This window comes from Lissotriton vulgaris, chromosome 1_2 (assembly GCF_964263255.1).
Source record: "Lissotriton vulgaris chromosome 1_2, aLisVul1.2, whole genome shotgun sequence".
NCBI classification, from domain to species: domain Eukaryota; kingdom Metazoa; phylum Chordata; class Amphibia; order Caudata; family Salamandridae; genus Lissotriton; species Lissotriton vulgaris.
Window position 1 is genome coordinate 170,397,438 of NC_141686.1, and position 24,655 is coordinate 170,422,092.

The window sequence follows — 24,655 nt, forward strand, 5'->3', positions numbered from 1 at the left end:
TGCATCCAGAAAGAATGATTGACCAAAAGATGCTTACCAAAATGCACTACTACATGTGTACCTGCTCGACGAAGGCAACTGTTTAAAGGGAATTAGAGACCAAATGAGACCCACTGCAGATCTCAAGGCAGCCTTTACCCTTTATGTAAATGGTGACAACAGGGTCGGTATAACCTTGGCTGCAGGATCCGTTGCAGTCTCGCACATACTTGGCATTAGTGCAAATACATGTGCAAAGCCATTTAGCACTACTTTGTGACTTCTGTAATAAGTCATTGATATACAGACTGAGGCAAAATATGTTTGCATAGAAAGGTTTTTGCACCTTGGTAAAAATGAGCACTTTGATGTAGAATCATTGCTGAAGATGCAGCACACCCTTTATGCTTGCAGTTAATTTTACACGTCCAACAGACTTTAACAAACCTATGGAAAAAGGCTTTCTCTTAAAATGGAGGAACATATTTTGCATTGTTTTTGGCATCTCTCTATTAAAGAAGTGAAGCTAATTGAATTTGTCTCAAACTTCGTAAAGTGTATACATTTTTCTAAATCTTTCGTTTACTATTGCAAAAAAAAAATGAAATTGGTGTGCCATGCTCGCCTTGGTGTTTACTCCATACAGAGCAAACCTAGTGTAAATTAATTAGGCCTGTAATACACACTGGTCTTGGCAGGGCTCTATCAGTCTTAGTGCTAATGTCGTACTTTTTCACTTATGATCAGTTCTTGAATAGCCAAGCTTTGAGTGTTTTCTATGATTTAGTGGTTTCTTTCCAGTAGAATGACCGAAATAATTGGAAAGTTATTTAAAATTGTAACTTGAATGCAATTACATTGCTATGCCAATAGTTGTATAATAGCGTAAGGAGTTTCCTAATGGTGCGATTATATGGCAGCGGGAAGTGCTAGCACCGGCAGTGTTTTTTTTATCGTTGAAGACAAAACTAGTTTTAATGTTGTGCTAATTTCTTGACCTTTGTACTATATTGCTAGTATCAAGACATTTGTTCTAATTTAGACAGTCATGAAGGACGAATAGCAGAAGTGGTCCGGTTTTTTAGAACTGATCATCTACTTACATTGGTTGCTTCTTTGAGCACCTTGATTTATTGAGACATGTTGCTAGGAGTATATTATTTTGTGGATTCCAGGGCATCACTGAGATGATGTGGTGGCCCTAGGAGTGTCCTGGAACATGCTGAGACGGAGTGTGATGTTTGAGTATCTTTGTACGTGGTTACAAGTTGTCCCAGAGATGATGTGCCGGCGCTAGGAGTGGCTTGGTACACACAGAGTGAGGGGTCTGTGAGTATCTTAGTACGTGCACACCTGAGCGTCACGGAGATGATGCAACATTCCTAAGAGTGCTCTAGTACACGCAGAGGCGGAGTGTGAGGTCTAAAAGTATCTTAGTACGTGGACACTAGAGCGTCACAAAGATGATGTGACGTCCCTAAGAGTGCTTTGGTACTCGCCGAGGCGGAGGGTGAGGTCTATGAGGATCTTAGTACGCGGAGACCAGAGCGCCATGGAGATGTGACGTCCCTAAGAGTGCTCTGGTACACGCCGAGGCGGAGTGTGAGGTCTATGAGGATCTTAGTACATGGACACCAGAGCGCCACAGAGATGTGACGTCCCTAAGAGTGCTCTGGTACATGCCGAGGCGGAGGGTGAGGTCTAGGAGGATCTTATTACGTGGATACCAGAGCGTCACAGAGATGATGCGACATCCCGAAGAGTGCTCTGGTACACGCCGAGGCAGAGTGTGAGGTCTAGGAGCATCTTAGGGACGCCACATCTCCGTGACACTCTGGTGTCCACGTACGGAGAGTGCTCTGGTACACGCCGTGGCGCAGGGTGAGGTCTATAAGGATCTTAGTACGTGGAAACCAGAGCGCCACAGAGATGTGACCTCCCTAAGAGTGCTCTAGTACACGCGGAGGGGAAGGTCTATGAGGATCTTGGTGTGCAGAGACCAGAGCGCCATGGAGATGTGACGTCCCTAAGAGTGCTCTGGTACACGCCGAGGCTGAGGGTGAGGTCTATGAGGATCTTAGGGACGTCACATCTCCATGGCGCTCTGGTCTCCGCGTACTAAGAGTGCTCTGGTACACGCCGAGGCGGAGGGTGAGGTCTATGAGTATCTTAGGGACGTCACATCTTCATGACGCTCTGGTGTCCACGTACTAAGAGTGCTCTGGTACACGCCGAGGCGGGGGCTGATGTCTGAGTATCTTAGGACGTGGACACCAGAGCGTCATGGAGATGTGACGTCCCTAAGAGTGCTTTGGTACACACCAAGGCAGAGGGTGAGGTCTATGAGGATCTTAGTATGTGGACATCAGAGCGCCACGGATATGATGTGACGTCCCGAAGAGTGTTCTGGTACACGCCGAGGCAGTGTGAGGTCTAGGAGTATCTTAGGGACGTCACATCTCCGTGACGCTCTGGTGACCACGTACTAAGAGTGCTCTGGTACACGCCGAGGCGAAGGGTGAGGTCTTTAAGTGTCTCAGGAAGGGGTTTGCAGGGCAGTTTTGAGCAGCAGTGTCTCAGTGCTGGAATCACCGGGCATTCTGACCGTCCATTGATGAGCACCTGCTGATCCTCGAGTGAAGGCTGCAAGCTGTGACGGGGGCGCTGATGCCCGTGTGTCCCCTCAGCTCCTCCTCCCGGTGACAGCTTGCGCACGTGCTGCCCGTCTGAGGCGCGCGGGCCGCGCGCGCCATCCCTGACCTAGATTCCTCCCGCCTGTGTCACTGGCATTTGTTGCTCGGAACGAGAATTAGGTCACTTGTGTGCAGTGTGCCCTTGACTCGAGTCATGTGCCGCGCGTTTCTTTCACGATAGGCTCCTTTTACGAGCATCCTGTTGTAGCGCGCCTTCGAACTGTCTGATCGCATTAGATTCCGAGCAGGAGCCTTGGCCAGCACCCGTTTTTTTTATGAATTCAGTTGGACGTGAAAGGCCTGCCCTTGAACCTGCATTGAATATCACTGGTCACAGGTTCATTTTTTATCTTGCTTCTTCTCGCCGTTAGGCCTCTGGTTGTAGAGTTTCCTTCTGTTTATTGGCATGCCCACCACCACTACTGCCAACCGCCCTGCCCATCTCTTGAGTTATCTGCGGTGCAGCCTAAAAATTGACCACACTCGATCAGGAATTTTCTCAATCGCAGTGTGCAATGCTTCGTTGTTGCTGTACGAACCCTCCTTAAAACTGGAATAAGCCTTGGCAAAGCCAGTAGGTCTGGCGTTGGCTTGCTAGCCTTTTGGGTTTGTTAATGCTTGTTTAATTTGTCACTTTTTCGTTAAACTTTAATGTTGGAGAAGCTGCTGCGCCCTTACCAATCTACAAAAAAAAATCCTAAAATACATTTTGTATGTATCAAAACGTTTGCATTGTGTAGTAGTCCATAGCCATTAAGGGGTATTTATCTGTTGTGTCCCTGTGCTGCTTGTGAAAGGGCATGCCTCCGTGAAGTTCTTCAATGGCGGAGGTGGGCTTGACTCATTGCCCCATGCTACATGTTGGAGTAGGTGGAATTAAAATGGGAATGAACAATCGCTGACCAATGGATGAAGAGGACTTGCTGAAAGCTCCTGTTAGCGTACATGGGCTGAAGTACTCTGTGGCATACATTATAAGGATATTGCAAGCCACCAAGGAGTTCTGTGACCAGTTGGAAGAACAAGGCCGAAGGCAGAGTTCCTTTCCAAGTTTATGGAACTCCAATGTGACTTGCAATATCCTTATGTACAGCAGTGGGTACTTTATTTCTTATGATACATAGTTACAACATCACCTTTCCCACAAACCGCTTAAATCCTTGGTACCTACCTTTTTCATATGAAAAAGAGCCTGTTTGTAAACATGCAGATTAACAATAGCATTTCTAGTACAAAATTGGATACATCCAAAAAGATTTTGGATATTTGTTGCAAAAAGATATTTAAATTGATCTAAGATATTTGTTTTATTTATTTAAAGGTGCAATAGCTTGGAAAGTGTAGAAACATGCATAAAGATTCTAACTTTACTAGAATTACGTAAGAAGTGCAAAAAATAAACATGTCACCATAATATCGCCTTTCTGCTTGTTACAGTACTTCTACAAAAAAATAAAAAAAAGCAAAGCAACATTTTGTTCTTTAAACAGCTGTTTTAATTGTGCTCCTTTACATGAGCTGCCTTTCCTCTTGGCTGCTATCTCTGGCAGCAACTTAACTGTAATAAGTTATTACCATTTTGTGGCTCCATCACGTCTTTATAATAGGGACTGGGTGCGTCTCAAGTCGCTGATTTGTAAATACCTTGAAGACTGGTTTTTATGCAGGGATTAAGGAATCCCATATTGTCCTTATAATTGTAGTAACATCTAAAGGTCTTTGGTAACACCAGACGTACAAATGAGTTGGAGTTAAGGCTGGAAGATTGGAAAATTACATTACGTTTTGTGCAGTTTCTAATGTTAAAAATCACAGAAAAATCTGCTCCTGTGGTTATGAAGCTAGGGAACTGTGGTCCTCATTTAAAGAGTTGCATGTACAAATGACCTGAGACAATATTTTTGTACATAACTTTGTGGAAATTTGGATGTGCCTTTTTAATTTATATCACAATGCGTTAACCATTCATAAACCAGCCACCTCTCCTGTCACTCTGAATTTATAATAGTCTTTGACAGTGCTCTGCTGCCTTTTGGCTAGGTTCACACTGCAGACATACCACATATATACATAATTAGCAACGTATGTCCTATACTGCAGAGTTCTTGTGAATGTAGTATGGTTCTGCTATGAGACATTTTAACAAAAATGTAATATTAATTATTTTTAGATATTTAGCATTATCAAGCTCTACTGAAGTGTAGCTAGTTCTTTGGGCTCACTTTGGAGCATCTGGCCATCACATCAGAACCCTTAGTTTCCCACTGGAGCTACCCTTGAAGTGTGAACATTTTTTGGACTTGTGACCTCTGTTTTTTTTTTTTAAAAACAATTTGTATTATTTTGTAGAGAACCTAGGGCATACATTAGTTGTACAGTGGTCATGTAGCGATCAACATGAAACATGCAATTTGAGAATACATATGACGGGTATATGTACAAATATGGCAATGAAAGTACCCAATACAGTGCTGAGGATCCATATGCCCCCTCCACCCTCACACAGTCATTCTCGCTATCCAGCACCGGCAGTTCGCACAAATAACCCCTGTATTTGTTCCATGCACCCCATACTCGGACCCATTTTCGCGGACATTTCCGCTTCATTGCAAAGTCTAGATCTCTGCACCAATCCTTGACCGCTGGCACCATTGGGGATCCCCAGAATTTGTCTATATTCCTTTTAGCATACATTATACCTAATGTCATCCAGTCCTGTGTGGAGTGTGTTAAATCATTTGGTTCCCAGATGTTCAATAAACAGCACCTAGGATCCGGAGTCACTGATACCTTCACCACATGTGACCTAGTCCTCATGAGTTTGGCCCAATACGGGGCCACCAAGGGGCAGTTCCAGATAGTGTGAAAGAATGACCCCTCCTCCCCACACCCTCGTAAACCATATTTGTGTGGGGCTCTCCCAATCGCGTATAAAGTGACCCTATTGTAATACACACGGTGCAATCTTTTCAGTTGTTCTAGCCTAAGTCTGGAGGGTATAGCCACTTCTTGGGGGCGATGAAAGCGCAGTCTGCAATCTGACTCCTCTAACTCTCCTACCTCATTGGCCCATGAGTCTTTTAGTTTCAGGGTTGGGTCAGGTAAGTTGTGACCTCTGTTTTCACTATAGGCAGTGTGGCTATTACTGTCCATACAACATTCCTATGCTGTCTCTGGTCCGTGTATGGTTGGTGTATCTAGGCCTGGAAGGCCAGATCCTTGGCATATTTTCAGACTAGACTATGTTGAGAATTTCCACTTAGTTGAATGTTGTGTAATTTTAGTTCAATGGTGGCTACCTTGCAAATCCAGTCTGCGTCCTACTCAGAGGATGCCTGGTGTATGGGTACAAACAAAACTTGTGGTTGAAGAGAGCCATTGTTGAAGAGTCCAACAGGCTTCTGTTATCCCAGTGCTAGCTGAAAATGGCGTCAGTAACTGGCAATGGGCAGGAGTCATTGACATCGCTAGGGACAATGCTTGAAAAGAGCCCTTGTTGCTCTTGTGCGCTGGTTTCTTACGGTCAAAAGTCTGTTTAGTCTATACTAGCTATTGACTATGTGGCAGATTGGGCCCAGGGGTTGGCACCAGTGCCCTATTACTCTGCTTTGGCTAGTAACTACCCAAGAGCTCTTTCTTGGGTTAGTATTGTTTAAATGACCCCATCACTTTCATGCATTTCGTGACCTCACTGAAAGACTTCAATATATCCCAGTATATAATTCCTGGTGTGTACACTGTCCTATCTGCACTGTCCACTCTCTCTGAGCAGTATTTCTGCACTTTGCTGCCTGTTTGCCTTTCATGACCTCATGTTAGTATTGGTAACAGATGACTCGCGTCCTCCACCGCCCCCCCTTCGTCCCAACTTCTGTTACTTGCGAGTCTCCACTTTGAAGCCCGTTTTTTGAATGTCACTAAAAGACCACTTTTCAAAAGCCATTGAACTGGAAACTCGTTCTAATAGCTTGAGGCAGCAATGTCTAGCGGCACCGGCCAGTGATTACGTCAATCACACGTCTTGGAGTTGGTCCCCTGCAGATGCCTTTGTGCACGACCCTCTGGGTCGTGTTTCTTATAGTGCCGGAGTATCTGGCTAGCCGCTCACTTACTATTTTATGCCACACATTCTTTCTTTCTTAAGAGATCCCCACCCCCTCCTTATGTTCAACACGTCTCTCAGCTGAGTCAGTGAGCATAGGGAAACATGCTTTTATGACAATGCTGTCGAATAAAGTATTGAAACTTGAGAAACTTGAGCCAGTGAGGGTGCGCGTGGCCAGTCAGACAGTTGCACAGGCGCAGAGCAGTGGGCGTGTAAGTGTGCCGTGAGTCTGATGTGCTTTGTCTGTCTCTGTGGGGTGTGTGTCGTGTGCCAGGTAAGTCCCGGGCGGTAGATAGCATTGGTCTGTGCGCGAGCCCGCCTCCTTCTCGCTTGGACGCTGACCCTTTGTCTTCTCTTGCAGGTGTGTGGGAGTGGAGGAGCACTATGCGGCTGATATCGACCTCTATCACTGTCCGAACTGCGCCGGTCTGCACGGATCCTCCTTGAGTAAGTCTTCCTCTCAGGCCTTTGGTAGTAGTGTGCCGAGGATGTTAAAAGGCTGAAATGAACGTTTTTGCGATACAAACACTTGCTTCGCTTTGAACTGTTTTCTAGGCCTCAGTAAAATACGCTCGAACACCTGAGAACCGCCGGGGTTTAAAAGACCTCGTCTCACCTTGTTCTGTCGCGCGGAGGACGCAGCATCCGCCCCGGTGTGACGCGCAGTGCGTGCATGTGTGCGCTTCCTTAACCTTGACTGCAGGCGCTTTGTGCTGGCGATAATGGCATCCGCTCAGGAAGGAACCGGATATCGGAATAAATGAGGCCATTAATTGCTGAATGAGGCCTGTCTGCTGGACATCCTCCTTACGAGTCTAAATACATCTGTGGGGTTAAAGACAATAGCCGAGTTGGACTGTGGGATAGTCTCTCTAATCTGCGAATTGAATACCACTAGGATAGAGATGGGTTTTACTGTGATTTTGTTTAAAAAATAATATATATTTTGTAAGAACAACTTTACTAGTTAAATACTTGGAGGGGGAAAAAAGACTACTTTTTTCAAGCTTTTGTCACCGCTCTTTAATGGAGTGGAAAAAATTGGATTCTCCTTTAGTGTACACCTTGTCGAAAACCACTAGAAGTCGAACAGATGACATTTCATGTTCGAAACTGGTGAATTGTTAAGGAAATGGTAGACCTGATCAAAACTGAAAGTAACCCTAAGCACGTAGCCCAAAAGTTGACATCAGGTTAGATATTATTCATAGCTGTCCCCATACACTTCTAACGCCACTGAGCACTAAATGTGATCGCCTGCTGTCTGGCCATTATCTTGTGTTAATGGACTGATTGGAATTGTAATGCTGAGCCTTAGTCTTTCCTGCCTTTGTACTCAATCCAGCTAGTGACAGCCTATTCTGTAGTGTTCTCCCAACCCTGACCTTTTCCTCTTCCAGGACTCCCTTCCGTTTTATTCTTGCTCCCCGGCCCTGTTCAATTTCTGTTTGTTTATCCAACATTTCTCTGTCATATAACAGAGTATACCATGATCGCTGTTTCGCCATTGTTTGTCCATCTCCGCACCTTTTGTTTCCTAGTCTTGGATGCCTCTTAAGACTTCAAGTGTAATGGCCATTATTGTTGCATTGTAATCCTTTTGATATGCTGATCTCCACTGCATGTTCTGTTTGTAGTCGGACTACTAGACATGCACTACAATAATAAATTACTTCACCATATTTTGGAGGCAACCAACTATAGTGATTAAAAGTGGAGACATTTTAAAATTATTTTCTATTCCTTCTCCAAGACCTTCTATATTAAACCTGAAACGGCATTAAGCCTAATGAGATCAAGCACAATGTATAAATAAAGGAAATAGTAAACAAGTGTGTGTACCCCAAATGCTAATCGGAAATCATTTCCCGAGTTTAGGAGTGACTACAAAGGAGATGCTTCCTAAAAAAATGGTAGGTGAGCTATAGCTATGCAAGATTGGGCATGGGCCTTGGAGCCTAGTTCCCAAAGTTTAACTTGCTTCTCGCCTTTTACAAAATTTCATTTTAGAGCCCGGAAATGGACATTGCTGTGACTTAGAAGAAAGCTACACGACAAAGACACAAGTGCAAAAAAACAGTAACAAGAGCTGTTTTGATGAGCAAGAAGTGATTGAGGTGTGAAATGTAGTCGCAATTCATCTCTGGGCCATGATAGAATACTGATGGCTCTGCTCATGTCTCCAATGAGTTATGGTCCGGTGTGTAATAGCCACCAACAGGGATGTTTTTTCACTGTGGGGCACCAAGGCAAAGCATTTAAAATAAAAGCAAAGCAAGTTTTCTTGACTTAAGCCAGTTGGTTTGGTCTTGACAAGCCTGTTTTTTGACTTTTATTTTATTACACACTGTTTTACATTTGGAAGGCAGAAAGGCAGAGAAAGACAATCGGTAATGACATTTGTTCTACTAGTCTGTGTTCCCCTAAGCCTCCAGATATAAATGGTAACTCACATGTGTGGGTCGGCCTAGTGGCTACAACAGGAAATGGTCCAGAACACAATGAGTACACCTCATTTTTCCACTGAAAACTGACCCTTTTTTTTGCAGTGTGCCTAACTATGCATTTGGGGCCCTAGTCCAGTCGGTACCTTGGGAAACCGAGCAAACCTGCACTTTTTGGAAAACTAGACACCCAGGGGAATTTATGTTGGGTTGACGTTTGACTTTCACGAGGTTCTGTTACCCAGAATCCATTGCAAACCTCTAAACAGATTTTCCTCACATTTCTGTGATGGAATATTCTGGAATCTGAGGGTTAACTTAAACTTCCTTCCACCTAGCATTCCCCCAAGTCTTGACAAATATTGACTGCTAGGGAACCTAGCGTTCCACCACCTGTAGTAATCACAAATAATGTAGAAATATATTATAATAGTGGCAAACAATATTGATTGCCACTATTATAATATCTTTCTACATTATTTCTGTGATGTATGAAAATTGTATGTTTGTCTATTATATAATTCATTTAAATGTATGTTTTTTTTATTAATTGGTTTTAACATGTATATTAGTATACTTATTAAATGATATATCGTTTTTTTTGCAATTTATTGGTTTTTGTGATTCCTTTGTGCATTTTCTCCCCAACTATTTTGTCAAAATTATGTCATGTTTTTTACACTGTGAAATACCTATTTGCAACACACTGGATTGCAAAATGCCTATACTTCGCATCTAGGCAACCAGGGGAACGATCCCAGGGGAATGCCCTATGGATAGGCTGGTCGAAAACATTTGCCTAAGCTTTTCCCCTGATACTGCTGATACACAGGGTACTCAACGAGTGCAGAACCAGCAACATGACACTGATCCTGGTGGCACCGCAGTGGGCGAGGCAGACCTGGTACTCCCAAATAATCGAAATGGCAGAGGGGCCACCCCACAAGTTTGGGAAAAGAAAAGACTTACTCTCCATGCAAAATGGAGGAGTACTACACCCAGAGCCAGAAAGCCTCAGCCTAGCGGCATGGCTTCTGAAGACCTAGCGTTTGCACACCTAAGGTTAACTGAGAGCACCTTGCGGGTGCTATGAGAGGCAAGGAAACCTAGCACACTAAGGTGCTATGTGGCAAAATGGAAGAGGTTCAGACATGGTGCTGCAAGAAGAAACTACACAAGAAGATAATTGAATAAACGGTGGTAAGATATCTCACGCACCTGCTGAAAGCAAAACTGAGTTCATCCTTGCTAAGAGTACACCTAGCAGCAATAGTAGCTTACACAAGAGGAAAGACAGGAAAGAGCTTCTTTACATCACAAATAGTAAAGAGATTCCTGGAAGGGGCAAAAAGGATCGCACCGCCTAAGAGGTTGCCGCCACCGGCATGGAACCTTAATTTAGTCCTAACAGAGCTCATGAAAGTGCCCTTTGAACTCATCCAGAAGGCCTCCCTACAAATGCTGACAATGAAGACAGCCTTTCTGGTGGCAATCACCTCGCTGCGCAGGGTAAGCGATCTACACGCGCTAACACTGCAAGAACCCTACATTCAAATACACAATGATAGGGTGGTAATGAGAACTGACCCACACTTTATGCCAAAGGTGGTGTCGAGGTTCCACATGAGCCAGACAGTACAAATACCAAGCTTCTTTCAGAAACCATCCATAAGCGCAGAGAGGGCACTGCACACTCTGGACGCTAGAAGAGCAGTGATGCATTACATGGAAAGAACTAAGGAGCACAGGAAAACAAAGCCGTTATTTGTGTCCTTCGCAAGTGGTTTCTTGGGTAGACCAGTAACAAAGGGAACCATCGCACGATGGTTCGCACAAACTATACAATTCTGTCACAAGCAGGCCAGGAACTAGCAGAGGGGGCACGAGCCCACTCTACCAGGAAGAAGGGAGCAACAATAGCCTTTCTGGCTAACACACCCATTCAAGACATATGCCTGGCGGCAACATAGGCTTCAGTGCACACGTTCACTAAGCACTACTGTGTGGATATACAAATGAATAAGGAAGCACAAGTAGGACAGAAGGTGCTTCAACATATATTCAATAACCAACGCTCATCTTCCACCCAGCCGCCACAAACATAACAAACCGCTAGAAAGTCTATGCATAGTGAATTCCGAAAGATTCACGCTGCAAAACGAATAGTTTTTTACTTGTTGGTATAGTTTTGCGGCTTTAAGATCTTTCTTGATTCACTAGCAAACCCACCCACCTCCGCCAGAAAGATGAGGCAGGAGAAGAAGGTGGTAATACAAGGACAATATAGAAACACACACCTTAAAGGATAAAGCGGAAAAATCACTTACTTACAAAAACATTGCCAAAGGATTCACAAACAGAACACAAAAACAAGAAAAAAGAATCCGAAGATGGCCCCCAAAGGTTGGAGCATCCCCATGAAGTGTGCCGACGTCACAGGAAGTACACCAAAAGGTGGGACGTCGGTGCCCACTGGGGCTACAAAAAAAAGAACGAAAAGAAAAGACTAAGATTCCGGACCCAACCACTAGACCGCAGAATAATGCACAGCATAGTGAATCCATAAAGATCTTCAAGCTGCAAAACTACACTGACGGGTAAGAATCTATATCTGTACATACATATATACACACACATATACATATATACGTATGTATGTATATGTATGTATGTATATGTATGTATATGTATGTATGTATATGTATATGTATGTATGTATATGTGTATGTATGTATGTATATGTGTATGTATGTATGTATATGTGTATATATGTGTATATATGTGTACATGGTTGGAATACATATCGGCATGGTTCTGCCGAAGGTCTAACACCGCCATAAGAGCGCCGTTGATCTCCCGCCTTGAACCAATCTGTTGAACTCGGCAAAACGAAAACAGGGAGATTGGTGCCACCGAGGACTGGATCTCGGTATTGGTTTCGGTGTCGGCTGCAAATGTGGGCTGACCAGTAGAAACTCGCTGTCAAACTGATGGACATTTCAAAACAAGCACCGAAATAAAAAACAGCACAACGCTCTACCCACTGGAGGGTTTAAAATTTGAACAGCCTTTCGAATCACAGGTCCGACTTGGGTGTCAGAAAATAGCAATCACAATGGGAAGACAACACTGAGTGAGACACACAAATCAACAAGAGGAGACTTTAAATAAGTCGGACTGTGAATCAAAATGTCTGGGACCCAGGCACGACCACAAGTCCCACAATACATTTCAAACAGGAAGTGATTCCGTAAAAGTATGCCATTGGAGGCAAACGAAATGAACTCTAAAACATCGGACTGTGGAGTGATGCAAGAGCGGGGCTTACCTTTGAAGAAGTTCCAGGAGGAACAAAACATGTCGAGACTGAGCCAGAAGCCGCTTGTTTACCAGTAATAAAGGCAGCTAAAACTGAGTTTTCTGGTGTGACCAAAAGGTTCTTTTTTTCCCTCGGGATCAAACAACATGGTTGGAATATGTGTATATATGTGTATATATGTGTATATATGTATATATATGTATATATGTATATGTATATGTATATGTGTATATATATATATATATATATATATATATATATATATATCTCTGTTCTTATAAACCCATCTCTTTATTAGGTGCTCTTCGTGAGATTAGTAGGGTTGTATGACCGAACAGCGCAGGGAAATGCCTTGCATGCCTTAACCACACATTTTTTACCCTGCATTTTTTTACAGTGCATATGATTTTACGCGTGCCATTACCACGCATTGTGTACGTATGTATATACACAATGTATATATGGGGTGAGACCTCCACACTCTCCAAACTTACCTTAAATGCATGGTAAAGACGTGTGAGAAGCTGGCCTGGTATATAATGTTCACTTATGTAAGTGGACACCTTGCACCAAGTCAGACAACCCTTATGGTGATTTGAGGTGTTGGACAACCTTGGAAAGGTTTCTAAGTAATAGCTGTGGAGAGCAGCCTTCAGGAGTGGTTCAGAAGGAGTGTAAAGCAGCTTGTTTCACCAGAATGCTATCTTATCGTATAGATTAAGTGAAAAGAACCACACCAAGTATTTATAAAAATATTATATAATGCTTTCTAACTCATAGTAATATCTCCTACCCGGAGATGCACACAATGAACACAATACCTTCGAAAGGAAACTCAGTAAACAGCACAAAATACGCAGTGGACTCCAGGGGGGAAATCAAACCATATACTAAGTGGTATAAGAACGACTCTGATAAAGACAATGTCGAAAGGACGTAGAAGTGCTGGGGACCCAAGGAACCACCCATGGTGAGTAGACAGGAACCCCACAGAGAGCGTGTGCTTTTTGGAAACATGACTGCGTGCTCCGTACAACTCTGTGTAAGTCGTGGTTGGATTTTTAAAGATTAAAGACCTTTTCCAGTGGACCCTTAAGAAACCCTGTGGAAGACAGAAGGTTGGAGAGCCACCCCACCCGTGGATAACCTAGTACCTACGTAACCTACATCAGGGAAGCCGGGTGCATAGGTGTTGGAAACCGCAGTCGAACTCAGTGGAGGACTTCAGGAAAGTGCTGTGCCTGAAGAAGGAGAAAGTGTCCGGTGGAATCAGAGGATGCATTCTAGATGAGGTACCTGCAAGCAGAGGGGACAGTCTCTATGCCTCTTAGGGGTGACTAGGAGACTTGGAAGACTAATGCCCTCCGATATTGGGTGTTGCAGGATGGATGACCATGACCTTGACTCTGCAGCTGTGAGGACAGGCAACGCTGAGGAGTTCCAGGAGCCATGCACGGGCTGTCTCAAAGGATGTAGAGTGCTGAGGGGTCGGTGTACGACTGGAGCACCAACACGCCTTGGCAAATGGAACCGACGCAGGAATTGAAGGAGCAACGTCTGGACCATCAAGGTCCAGGGGATTCAACCAAAACAGGGGAGTCTGGGCAGGCCCGAGCAATCAGGGGAGCCCAAAAGAAATCACTGTGACTCTCAAGCAGACTCACTGGCTGGAGACATTGGAGTCGCAAGAGGAACTAGGCCTACCTTAGAAACAAACTTAGGTGGTATCAACCGGCCCGACACTTTAGATCCAGCAATACCAACCTTCTGTGCACCCAGAAAATATAGAGGGACCGTAATGGTGGTAGAGCCTTTTCCTATCTGGCGGCAAGCCATTGGAATACGCTGCTCCAGAACATCAGGTCCTGCGGTGATCTAACCAATTTTAAGAGACTTCTAAAGACATGGCTCTTTTATACATGCATCCCCATCTATCTCCCTTCTCGCACAGCGCCAAGAGATCCCCTCGGGGATGATTTGTGTTGCGCTCTATAAATTCACAAAGTAAAGTAAAGAGTAGCTCACCAAAAGATGCAGGCCACAATGCATGCAAAGCGGTCTGGCTGATGATTCTAGTTACTGGAGGTTTTCTAGGTTGGGGCTCTTCGGAGCCCGAAGAGCTTATTGGAAAGAAGTCAACAAGCCTTTGCAACTGCAAGTTGACTCAGTGCACAGGAGTTCGGTTTTTGCAACCCTCACGAGGGTGACTGGCCTCAAACCTGGTGAGGGCAGGCCTCTGGAGCAGTGGAAAATCCACCACCTGTGTTGCAGAGCCTTTGGAGTCAGGCGGAGCTCAGGATCAGCAGACTGGTCGACTTAGTTGCGGTGCCTGCGAATGCAGGGTAGTGACTCCTTCACTCCAAGGGAGATTCCTTCAAGTGTCTTCAAAGGCCTTGGCAGGTTCCTGTATGGTGCACAGACAATGTAGCACACTGGAAGGGAGACTGAGTCAGGCCCAAATGAAGTCCACAGTGCCCAGACAGTAGATGTGGTGTCTGATCTGAATCTTATCCCACAGCAAATCTAGGGGCCTACACCCAGGTAACCCCTTAAGTACCCTAGGAAGCGGGTACAGACCCTCCATGGGGCGGGTCTGGACAGGGCGGAACTGGACAGGGCGGAGATTACTCCCATGTCCTTTGTCCAGTTTTGCACCATTGGAGCCAACGGCTCCCAGGACTGGTTTGTACTGGACTATGCACAGGGATGCCAAATGTGCCCCTCATGCAGACGGAGTGGCGCTGATAAGCGCACCCACCCCAATGCACTAAATCCTTCTGGGAGGTGGTCACATTGCCCTGTGACAGGATGGCTATTCTGCCTTACCCTGCTTGAGCTTGGCTCAGCAGCATGAGGGCTGAATTGTCTCTGGTCTGCAGCAACCGTTTTGTGCTGTCTGGGTCAAGAACGGTACAAAAGGGGGTGATGATGGACGGAGCATCTGAATCAATCAAACACTCACCTTTGTACCGGGTCTGGGTCAAGAAGGCTGGTACCGGGAACACCGAGCCTAACGGAGGGCTCTTCCAGTGCTTGGAATCATACCTCCCACACAGTTTACGGTGTAGGGGTATGATTCCAACATGTTTGATACCAAACATGTTAGGATTTGTTGTAGCCGTTTTTGAGATGGTCATCGCGTAATTAGTGGTGCCCCTCTATGTAGTATACAGCTGCTTCACTGACAACCCTTCAGCAATGGCAGGCCTGTAGGCCCATTTTGAATGGTCTCTCATGGGTGGCACAATACATGCTTCAGCCCATGGGAGACCTCTGGGGTGACCTATGCCCTGGGTACATGGGTACCATATACTAGGGACTTTGAAAGGGTACCCCAGTTTCCAATCAGGGGTGTACCCAAGTACTGAACATAACAGTTTAGGGAGAAAGCTGATAGTGGTGTCCTGATTAGCAGGATCCCAGTCAGACTTGTCCAAATACAGCTTAACACCAGACAAAAAGTGAGGGTAACCATGAAGGAAGATCCTACCTTCCTACAAATGCGTTGTAAAAACATACACATGGTAAAAACATGCGTGCTAAAAAATGTGTGATAAAGGCACCATGTGGCAAAAACCCCGTTGTAAGGCTGTTGCCCTATTTGTAGTAATGTTCAACAAACCAGAATGTTAGAATGGTGTGAGGCTGAGCATTCTCCAAAATCTTACAGTTTATGTAAGTAAAGCGTTAATCTAATGCCGAATATTTTAATACTTTGGGCAGTTATGAATTTCGGATAACCTTATGGGAAGGTGACACCGCTTTTAAAGAAAATTTTCCTTCTCCACCTATTTATGATGGGTGACCTAAAGCTTAATCTGAACAAGAAGCAAGTATACCCTTTTTGCCCAGTTAATACAGATATTTCATGTGAAACACCCACCCCTTTCCACACTTGCATATGTAGAAACCCTCGTCCTAGCACTGTCAAATCCATTCTCCTATTCATTCCTGTCACTTGACCGGCCACTCTGATCATGTTGTACATTGTGCACAAATGGCATATCTCCATTACTAAAAGAAAATACTTGCTTAACTATCTCTAAATACCTTGACCTAGTTCACAGTAATCTTACTCCATCAATTTATTTCACGTATTAAGCATCACTGCTCAAGTTGTGATTGACCAGACTCGCCTAAATCTGCCCCTTCTTACCATAACCAGATGCATGATCACGCTCTTCTAACCAGTTTTGGCTTTTCTTTGATCAGTGCCTACACTTAATCCCTTCGGTGCTTGCGTTGGCCACCGGCCGACGCAAGCACTACCTCCCTGGTGCGGCGCATTTCCGCTGGACGTTGAAACCCCGCCCACTCATTAATTCTCCCTCACTGTGGTTAAGGGGTTAATACATTCCCTCCAATTTTATTTCAAGGCTTTTTGCTCTGTTCCTGGGAGACACACAATGCGCATTTCTGTCTGTAAATAGATGAACACGCAGTCTCATCTGTGACTGCAAGTCCTCCTTACCACTCCAAACTTATTTGCGTCCCTGGTCTTGTTGCTATTGCGTTTCCAGCCTCTATTAAGCAGACTTTCCCTTTGGCGCCCGATATCATTAAACACCTAGCTTTGGAAAGCTCTCCTACTTGACCTCCAGATTTCACTACTTCTGCCCACAGTATATCATCGGTTCTGGTTTTATCTAACAAACTTACTGCCGATTTCCTCATCTCTCTCCATCTTTGTTGGTGACATTCGGATAGCCTTTGCTTAAGCTCCTAGAATGTTTTGAGTTCAACGAGCTCGCTCCTTGTCGCTCTAAAAACAACATGCTTTCCTGATTCTGTCTGGCTGTGAGCTCTGCATTTCACAATTTTCTTCCTCCCTGACGTCTAACTTTATTACCTTGACATACCACAGCAGACTGTCCTTTTAGTCTTATTTTGCTTGAACTGTACAGTGTTGAAGATGCCCCTTTACTTCCACAATGTGCCACCCTCGGTGTCTGGTCTTGTTCCTCAACTTCTGAACCTCTTGGAGTTCGCGAGGGCGGTGCTGGTGACATTTGATCACTTGTCGTCTTTAATCGTTTCTGTGCTGGCAACACCTGAATGTTTTCCTCATTCCATTATTTCCCTATCCAGCCTCCTATTTTTGGAATTCCTAAGCACTGTCCACCACTTGATATCCTTATGGTCACTCACCCAGTTGTTTGTTAGAAACCTGTGTGTGCTGCCCAACCCAAAATAATTCTTTAAGCGTTCATTTCCACTGGATCGAGATACCAGGTACAAAACAGTATATCTTCCCCACCATCTTTTCTCACAGTTTAGCCAAATCTGAGCAAATTGGCATCCTGAAGCCCTAACCCAACACATAATCGTCCCCTTGGTCCTAGCTGCTACTTGTAGCGTCTACAACCTTCCAGGCTCCCTGCCACCTCTTGATGATAGATGTGCTAGGTATCTGCCAAAAACAATACACTGCGGATCCTCCACTTACCATCCCTCCCAGTCTGTGGCGTATTAGGATAATGGACAGTACGCCACTGTGCATCCTTTCATTGGGGCTTGATTCTTGAAGATGTGCCATCAATCTCAACTCTACTACTATTCTAATCGCCAGTGAGGGCCCACTTTGCCCTCTTATGTATGTTTTTATGCTAATCGCAAATGTAGTCCTCTTTTCTGAGTCATGGCAAGGTTTGTGTTACCCAAGAAAGGATAGCATAAAGGAGTGGTGGGCAAGAGGACAGTGGCGTAACAATAGCCTCTGTGGTGCATAGGTACCCCGAGCTGCAAGGGGCCCCCTCTGGCACTGTGCATGGGCTGGTCTGAGAGCTCCTGACTGGGCCTAGAGCTTGGGGGGCCCTCCCTCCATGTACTTTCCAGTGAGGGCCCCTTTAAGTTTCGCTAGCCACTACAAGTTTTTGTTGCACTGGTAGGTACATAGCTCCATACATCTTATTATATGCGCAATTATGTCCGTCCTGGAATTCCACATCCTCAAGCCCCCACATACTTTGGCCAGTGGCGGATAAAAGGACTTTTATAGAGAGCTACTGGGTATTTGTGTGGAGGCTGAGTCTAGCGCTCTAACCCACAAAAATAATATTTGAACCACTAGTCCGTAAGGGGAGTGGTGTACAAAAAGGATGCAACGGTTAGCACATAACAGAAGGACCCTCTGGGGTTTTTGGCTCCGCTGGAGAGCAGTGTACTCTGTGTCTGAGTGGTCACTTAGATTAGGGGTACAACACATACACAGAACAGTCCAATGAAACAGAAAAACACCAGAATGAGACCTCATGTACAAACTGATGCAGACTCCTTTCCTTCTGTATACAGGTGGTATTTGTGTAGCTGAAACGGTCAATGGCAAGGATACAGTCAAGCCGTGATTAGAGAGGAACCCTAGTTCTGAGAGTACAGGTGGATTGTCACATCGTCATATTCTAGTGCTCTCTATAGAGGTGTGTCTTCAACCTTTTCTTAAATTGGTGCAGGGCTGGGGTGCTCTTGATGGCTACAGATATCCTGTTCCAGATCTTAGGTTCCTAATTGGGTAAATAATTGTCCAAGTGTCAATAAACCTAACCTTTGTTTACTCATTTGGTTAGCTGAATCAAAGGGTTTAAAAAAAAAGAGTAAATTATTTTGTATATGCAGTTATATTTTTCTGTGTGAATTCTGATCTTATTTTTGACCTTCCTGAAATGAGTAGTCCAGAGTTTGCATCCCTTGGTTTCCTCCCCCACTAAATCAGCCTTGACTTTATTGTCTAGACTGTACACAAGCCTTGTGGGTAATTGCGAAAGTCCAGTGTTATTCAGTGTGTATGCAGTCTGATACCCAGTTTACTAGTGGTCTTTGTGGACCTTGGCAGGTAGAAGGCTGATAAGAAACCATCGTTAATTGTACACAGGAGCTATTAGTTTAGCACGTTGACTACGTTTGAAGCTGTATTTACCAATGCAATGCCTGGAATACTGTATCTCACTGAGCGCGTTGTCAGCAATTTTAGAGACTGATTAAAAAACGGAGTGGCTTTGCACTTCTGTGAATAAGGTAAGTTGATTAATGTTTATTCAGAATAGGGACTTGAGTAAAGGCGAATTAAAAGCTCATCAGGGAAATTACTAAAATGTGTGTATTAGGAGTATTCCTATCCTATCGTTAGATTATATGATAGAAATATTTGGCCCACCGGTCTTTTTCGTTTTGATTTCAAGTGAGCCAATCCATAATAAGTGGAACGGTATAAAAGGAAGTCTGGTGGCCAGTTGAGTGGAGGAGGTATTTAAATATCTTTTTTAAAGACTTAACAATGCAAATTACAATTTTAGTGTTTGAATATGTATATCCTCTGCAAATAAAGAGGGTAGTTAAAGTTGTGGCTCTTTCTAAGGAGTGTGTAGACAAATCATTTTAACTGTTCATTATATTAATTTTGTTTTTAATTGTTTCTAATACATTGTGTAAATGGAAACCTAATCTTAGTGCAAAAATTAAAGATCTGAATAGGGTTAGGGACATGGGGGTGGCTCTCTATAAGCGGTTTCTATTTGAAGATCCATCCTCATCCCTGATCTTGGCGAGGAAAAAAGGCTCTTGGGATATGTGTTCTGCATTTTGAGAAGATGCAAGGTGGGGTGAGGTAATTAAATCTTCATCTCATACATGCAACTTAAACCCGCTAGTGGTACCCAGCCATTCCTGTTAATAGATGCACAGCACTTTATTCTGCTTAGATTTCGGCTCTTTCTATTTCATAGGTTTATTACTTTTCCTCTGTGCCATGATAGACATATGACCTTTCACCTTGCCTTTGTCACCAGAAATCAGCACAGCGCACTTTGCATATAATGTTGATTTGCACTTTGCATATAATGTTCATTTGCACTTTGCATATAATGTTCATTTGCACTTTGCATATAATGTTCATTTGCACTTTGCATATAATGTTCATTTGCGCTTTGCATATAATGTTCATGTGCACTTTGCATATAATCATGTGCACTTTGCATATAATGTTCATGTGCACTTTGCATATAATGTTCATGTGCACTTTGCATATAATCATGTGCACTTTGCATATAATGTTCATTTGCACTTTGCATATAATGTTCATTTGCACTTTGCATATAATGTTCATTTGCACTTTGCATATAATGTTCATTTGCACTTTGCATATAATGTTCATGTGCACTTTGCATATAATGTTCATGTGCCCTTTGCATATAATGTTCATGTGCCCTTTGCATATAATGTTCATGTGCCCTTTGCATATAATGTTCATGTGCCCTTTGCATATAATGTTCATGTGCCCTTTGCATATAATGTTCATGTGCCCTTTGCATATAATGTTCATGTGCCCTTTGCATATAATGTTCATTTGCACTTTGCATATAATGTTCATTTGCACTTTGCATATAATGTTCATTAATGTTCATGTGCACTTTGCATATAATGTTCATGTGCACTTTGCATATAATGTTCATGTGCACTTTGCATATAATGTTCATGTGCACTTTGCATATAATGTTCATGTGCACTTTGCATATAATGTTCATGTGCACTTTGCATATAATCATGTGCACTTTGCATATACTGATCATGTGCACTTTGCATATAATGTTCATGTGCACTTTGCATATAATGTTCATGTGCACTTTGCATATAATGTTCATGTGCACTTTGCATATAATGTTCATGTGCACTTTGCATATAATGTTCATGTGCACTTTGCATATAATGTTCATGTGCACTTTGCATATAATGTTCATTTGCCCTTTGCATATAATGTTCATTTGCCCTTTGCATATAATGTTCATTTGCACTTTTTATTTTAAGCCTAGATTCTGTACCTTCAAGCCCTTTTTGATCAAATATTTCTTGCGTGACTGCTTAAAAGAAATGCACTTTTGTAATCTCTGGCTCCAGGCGAGATTGTATCAACTGTATACGTTTTTGAGGCGTGTGATCAAGGCTATGCAATTGCTTGGACAGGCTTTTGAAGTCTCATATTATTTATTTGTTGTGCACTCTGTGGCCCTAATAAATTATTAAATAGGCCGAGGGGCCTTATTTTTCTTTATCTCTCCTTGATTGTTTTCAACTCTATCCTGGTTTTATTGGTACTTGCTAAGTATCACTTCTTGAGAATACTATATGAAACGGTGTTGTATTGCCTGTTTTTAATATCTGTTATTTACAGTATATGAATTCTACTCGAATGGTCAAGTTTATTATGACTGAATACAATTTTTTTTTTAACTGAGCTGAATAGACTTGCTGGGATCCGAACACCTTCAGTTTATTTTTAATCTACAGAGGTAAAGTAAATACACAAAGACATTAGCTGGATTTGATTGTCACTGAAATTGCAGGTTCTAACGACCATTTGTCCTCAGACACTGAGGAATACAGTGTGTGTGTATATCCATGCTTCCAGACTGAGATGAGCGCCTAGAGGAGATGTTTTGCCTCCACTAAAGGCAGAGTAGGACTGCTTCCTTATGCCTCTGGACACCAGGAAGAAATGGCAACCCCCTTTCCATCTGCCTGTCTGACATTGCCAGATGGGTGACAGGAAAACGAGCTGAATGTGAATTTGGATAAAGCCCAGGTCATATTAATTAGTTTAGTGTCTTAACCGAGATCTTCAACCTCACACTTACGGCTCCCAACACTGATGGTGTAACAGCTGCGGTTAGGAGAGAGCTGAAAGTTTAAAGTCTTATCCTCCACTCGAGGGTATATATTTACTTTGTTGCTTCTTCGCTTGAAGCTATCCGTTCTTTCGATACTTCTGACCACAATTCTAAGACTATCTTTTCACCCTCCGTTATACTGTCTTTGCTTACGTTTCTTAAGCCATGTAGTATGCAGTACAGGGTAACAAGTTAAATGCAGCTCTAGGGTGTGGAAACAGACACGCAGTGTTTCTAAAGACGGTCATCAAGCGTTTTGGAGAGCTTGATCTCTTTGTAAACAAGCTTCTGAACGCTGCCTACATCATGATCTCTATACTGCTGGACAATAAAAGAATACTATATTGCAGTGCATCCAGAAGCTAAATTTGCTGTACAAATAACCATGCCCTGGGCACGGATCTCTGTGGGCATGTAGCCAGCTACAAAGCTTCCTAGCAAGCCTAGTGGATTTGGCAATGTGGGCTCAGCGAATCAGATGGAATTTGTTCAACAAATGATCCAGAACAGTTATCTGCCAGTTTGTGAAAGTGTTCTCTTTCTGTGCCATTGTTAATGAAAGTGGTATTTCTATTTTTATTGTGGTTGCTGTTTGATGTAAGGATTGCCACAGCACTACTGATCACTTGGAAGGAATTCTTTATTTTATTTAAGAGTTTTTTTTATGTAGCACTGGCTAAACTCAAGGGTATCGGAACGCTTCACATCAGTACGAGATCATATCAAGATAACAAGTAAAATGTGTACAGTTGGCATGAATCCAATCAAACCAATTTGGGTACAAGGTAGAGCGGGTACGGGGGGAAGAGGAGGAGGGGGTAAAGTTCCAGTCTCATTGGTTAGTTGATGTCCACTATTTCAGATACTGGTTAAAGAGGAGATCCTTTAGCTGATTCTTGAAGCTCAAGGAGGAGTTTGTCCTGGCATGTGTAGGTGTGGAGTTCCAGATTTTGGAGTTGTTGCTCAAGAAGGAACATGCCATCGTTCTTTGTGTGTGCACTTTGGGTGGGATGAGGTGTAAGGTGTTTGAGCCTCTTTGGTTTCTCGACTATCCTACCTTTTTTAGTTTTGAAGTAGGCTGGTTTCACAGTATGAAGGCCTTTTTGAGTAAGAAGAGCAGTTCTGAAGCTGCAACCAGCTTTATTGGGAAGCCTGGTCAGTATTTCAAGGGAAAATGTGGTAATATTGTTTAAATCCTATGACCATTCTAGCTGCTCCATTGAGAGTGGTTCTAAGAGGAGCTATGTGGGATTTCGCAGTGCCTGTGCGGGTGGCATTCCTGTAGTCTGATCTGGATAGCACCAGCACTTGCGTCACAGCTTTAAGATCATTCAGCGGTAGGTAGAGTTTGATTTTGTTCCGACGTTTCAGGTTGTAGAAGGCACTCTTTACGTTATTCTTTGTCCGTTTGGAGTCCAATGTGATTTCCAGAGACTTGACGAAGTCATCTAGGGTTAGATTGCCGTTAAGAGGATCTCTGGAGTTTAGCCATTATTGCATTTAGGGTGACTGTTCTGCTTTTGATATAAGAGCTTCTGTCTTATCTTGGTTAAGTTTTAGGTGCTTGTGAGAGCCAAAGTGGCATTTAACAGGTTTTCGTTGTCTAGTGAGCTTTCCATGTAGAGCTGGGTGTCATCTGGGTATAGATGGAAGGGAATGTTTGCTTTGTTGAGTATGACGGTGAAGGGCTCTATGTAGGTACTGAACAGAGTTGGCGAGTGGACAGAGCCTTGGGGCACACCCAGGGTAATTTCCATTGCATCAAAGGTCAAATTGTCTATTTTTGTTAAGCTGTTTTGAAGGGTGTGACCCAAAGAAGGACCATCCAGTAAGCCCCAATCCTTTTTTGGAGGAAGTCCGGGAGAAGCTTGTGGTCAACTGTGTCGAAGCCTGCTGATAGGTCTAGGAGAATTAGAAGGCAGCATCGATCTGTATCCAGGCATTTGTGTAGGTCGCCAACTGTGTTCTGAACAGCTGTTACCATGCTTCACACTTTTCTGAAGCCTGATTGATTGGGGTCCAGGAGGTTATTGTTTGTGTTTTAGTTGCATGAGTACACATCTCAAGATTTGTGGCTTGGAAGAGGGGATTGGGATTGGGAATGGGTTTGGAGTTATTGAGGTCGTTCAGGTCTGTTCCCGGTTTTTTGAGCAGTGGCATGACATGCTAGTTTGAGACAGGCTGGCATCACTCCAGTCACAAGGGAGCAGTTTGTGATCTTGGTCCAGAAGGGGGTTAGGGTGTTCAGTTTTTTTTGTCAGTGAGGTCAGGAGGGGGTCCGCCAGGTGGGAGAATGGTTTGGACGCAGCCAGCAAATTGGATATTTCTGCCTCCGGGATTAGGTTAAATACCTTCCTTGTTTTTGATTGCACCCGTTGTCCTGTGGAGTGATCATTGGTAGGCTGGCTGTGGAGTGAGAGGGGAGGTTATCTTCCCTTCTGGGAGGAGTGTTCCCGTTG

At 43.7% G+C, this 24,655-nt stretch overlaps 1 protein-coding gene across 2 annotated transcripts in view; it reads left to right on the top strand.

Moving 5' to 3' along the window:
- The window catches only part of KDM7A (lysine demethylase 7A), a 345,661-nt gene that overhangs the window by 116,017 nt on the left and 204,989 nt on the right, over window positions 1-24,655 (top strand). For both annotated transcript variants that reach the window (XM_086953055.1, XM_086953056.1), the window contains exon 2: window positions 7,139-7,224. In XM_086953055.1, the coding sequence (XP_086809181.1) occupies window positions 7,139-7,224 (86 nt within the window). The remainder of the gene's footprint in view (window positions 1-7,138; window positions 7,225-24,655) is intronic.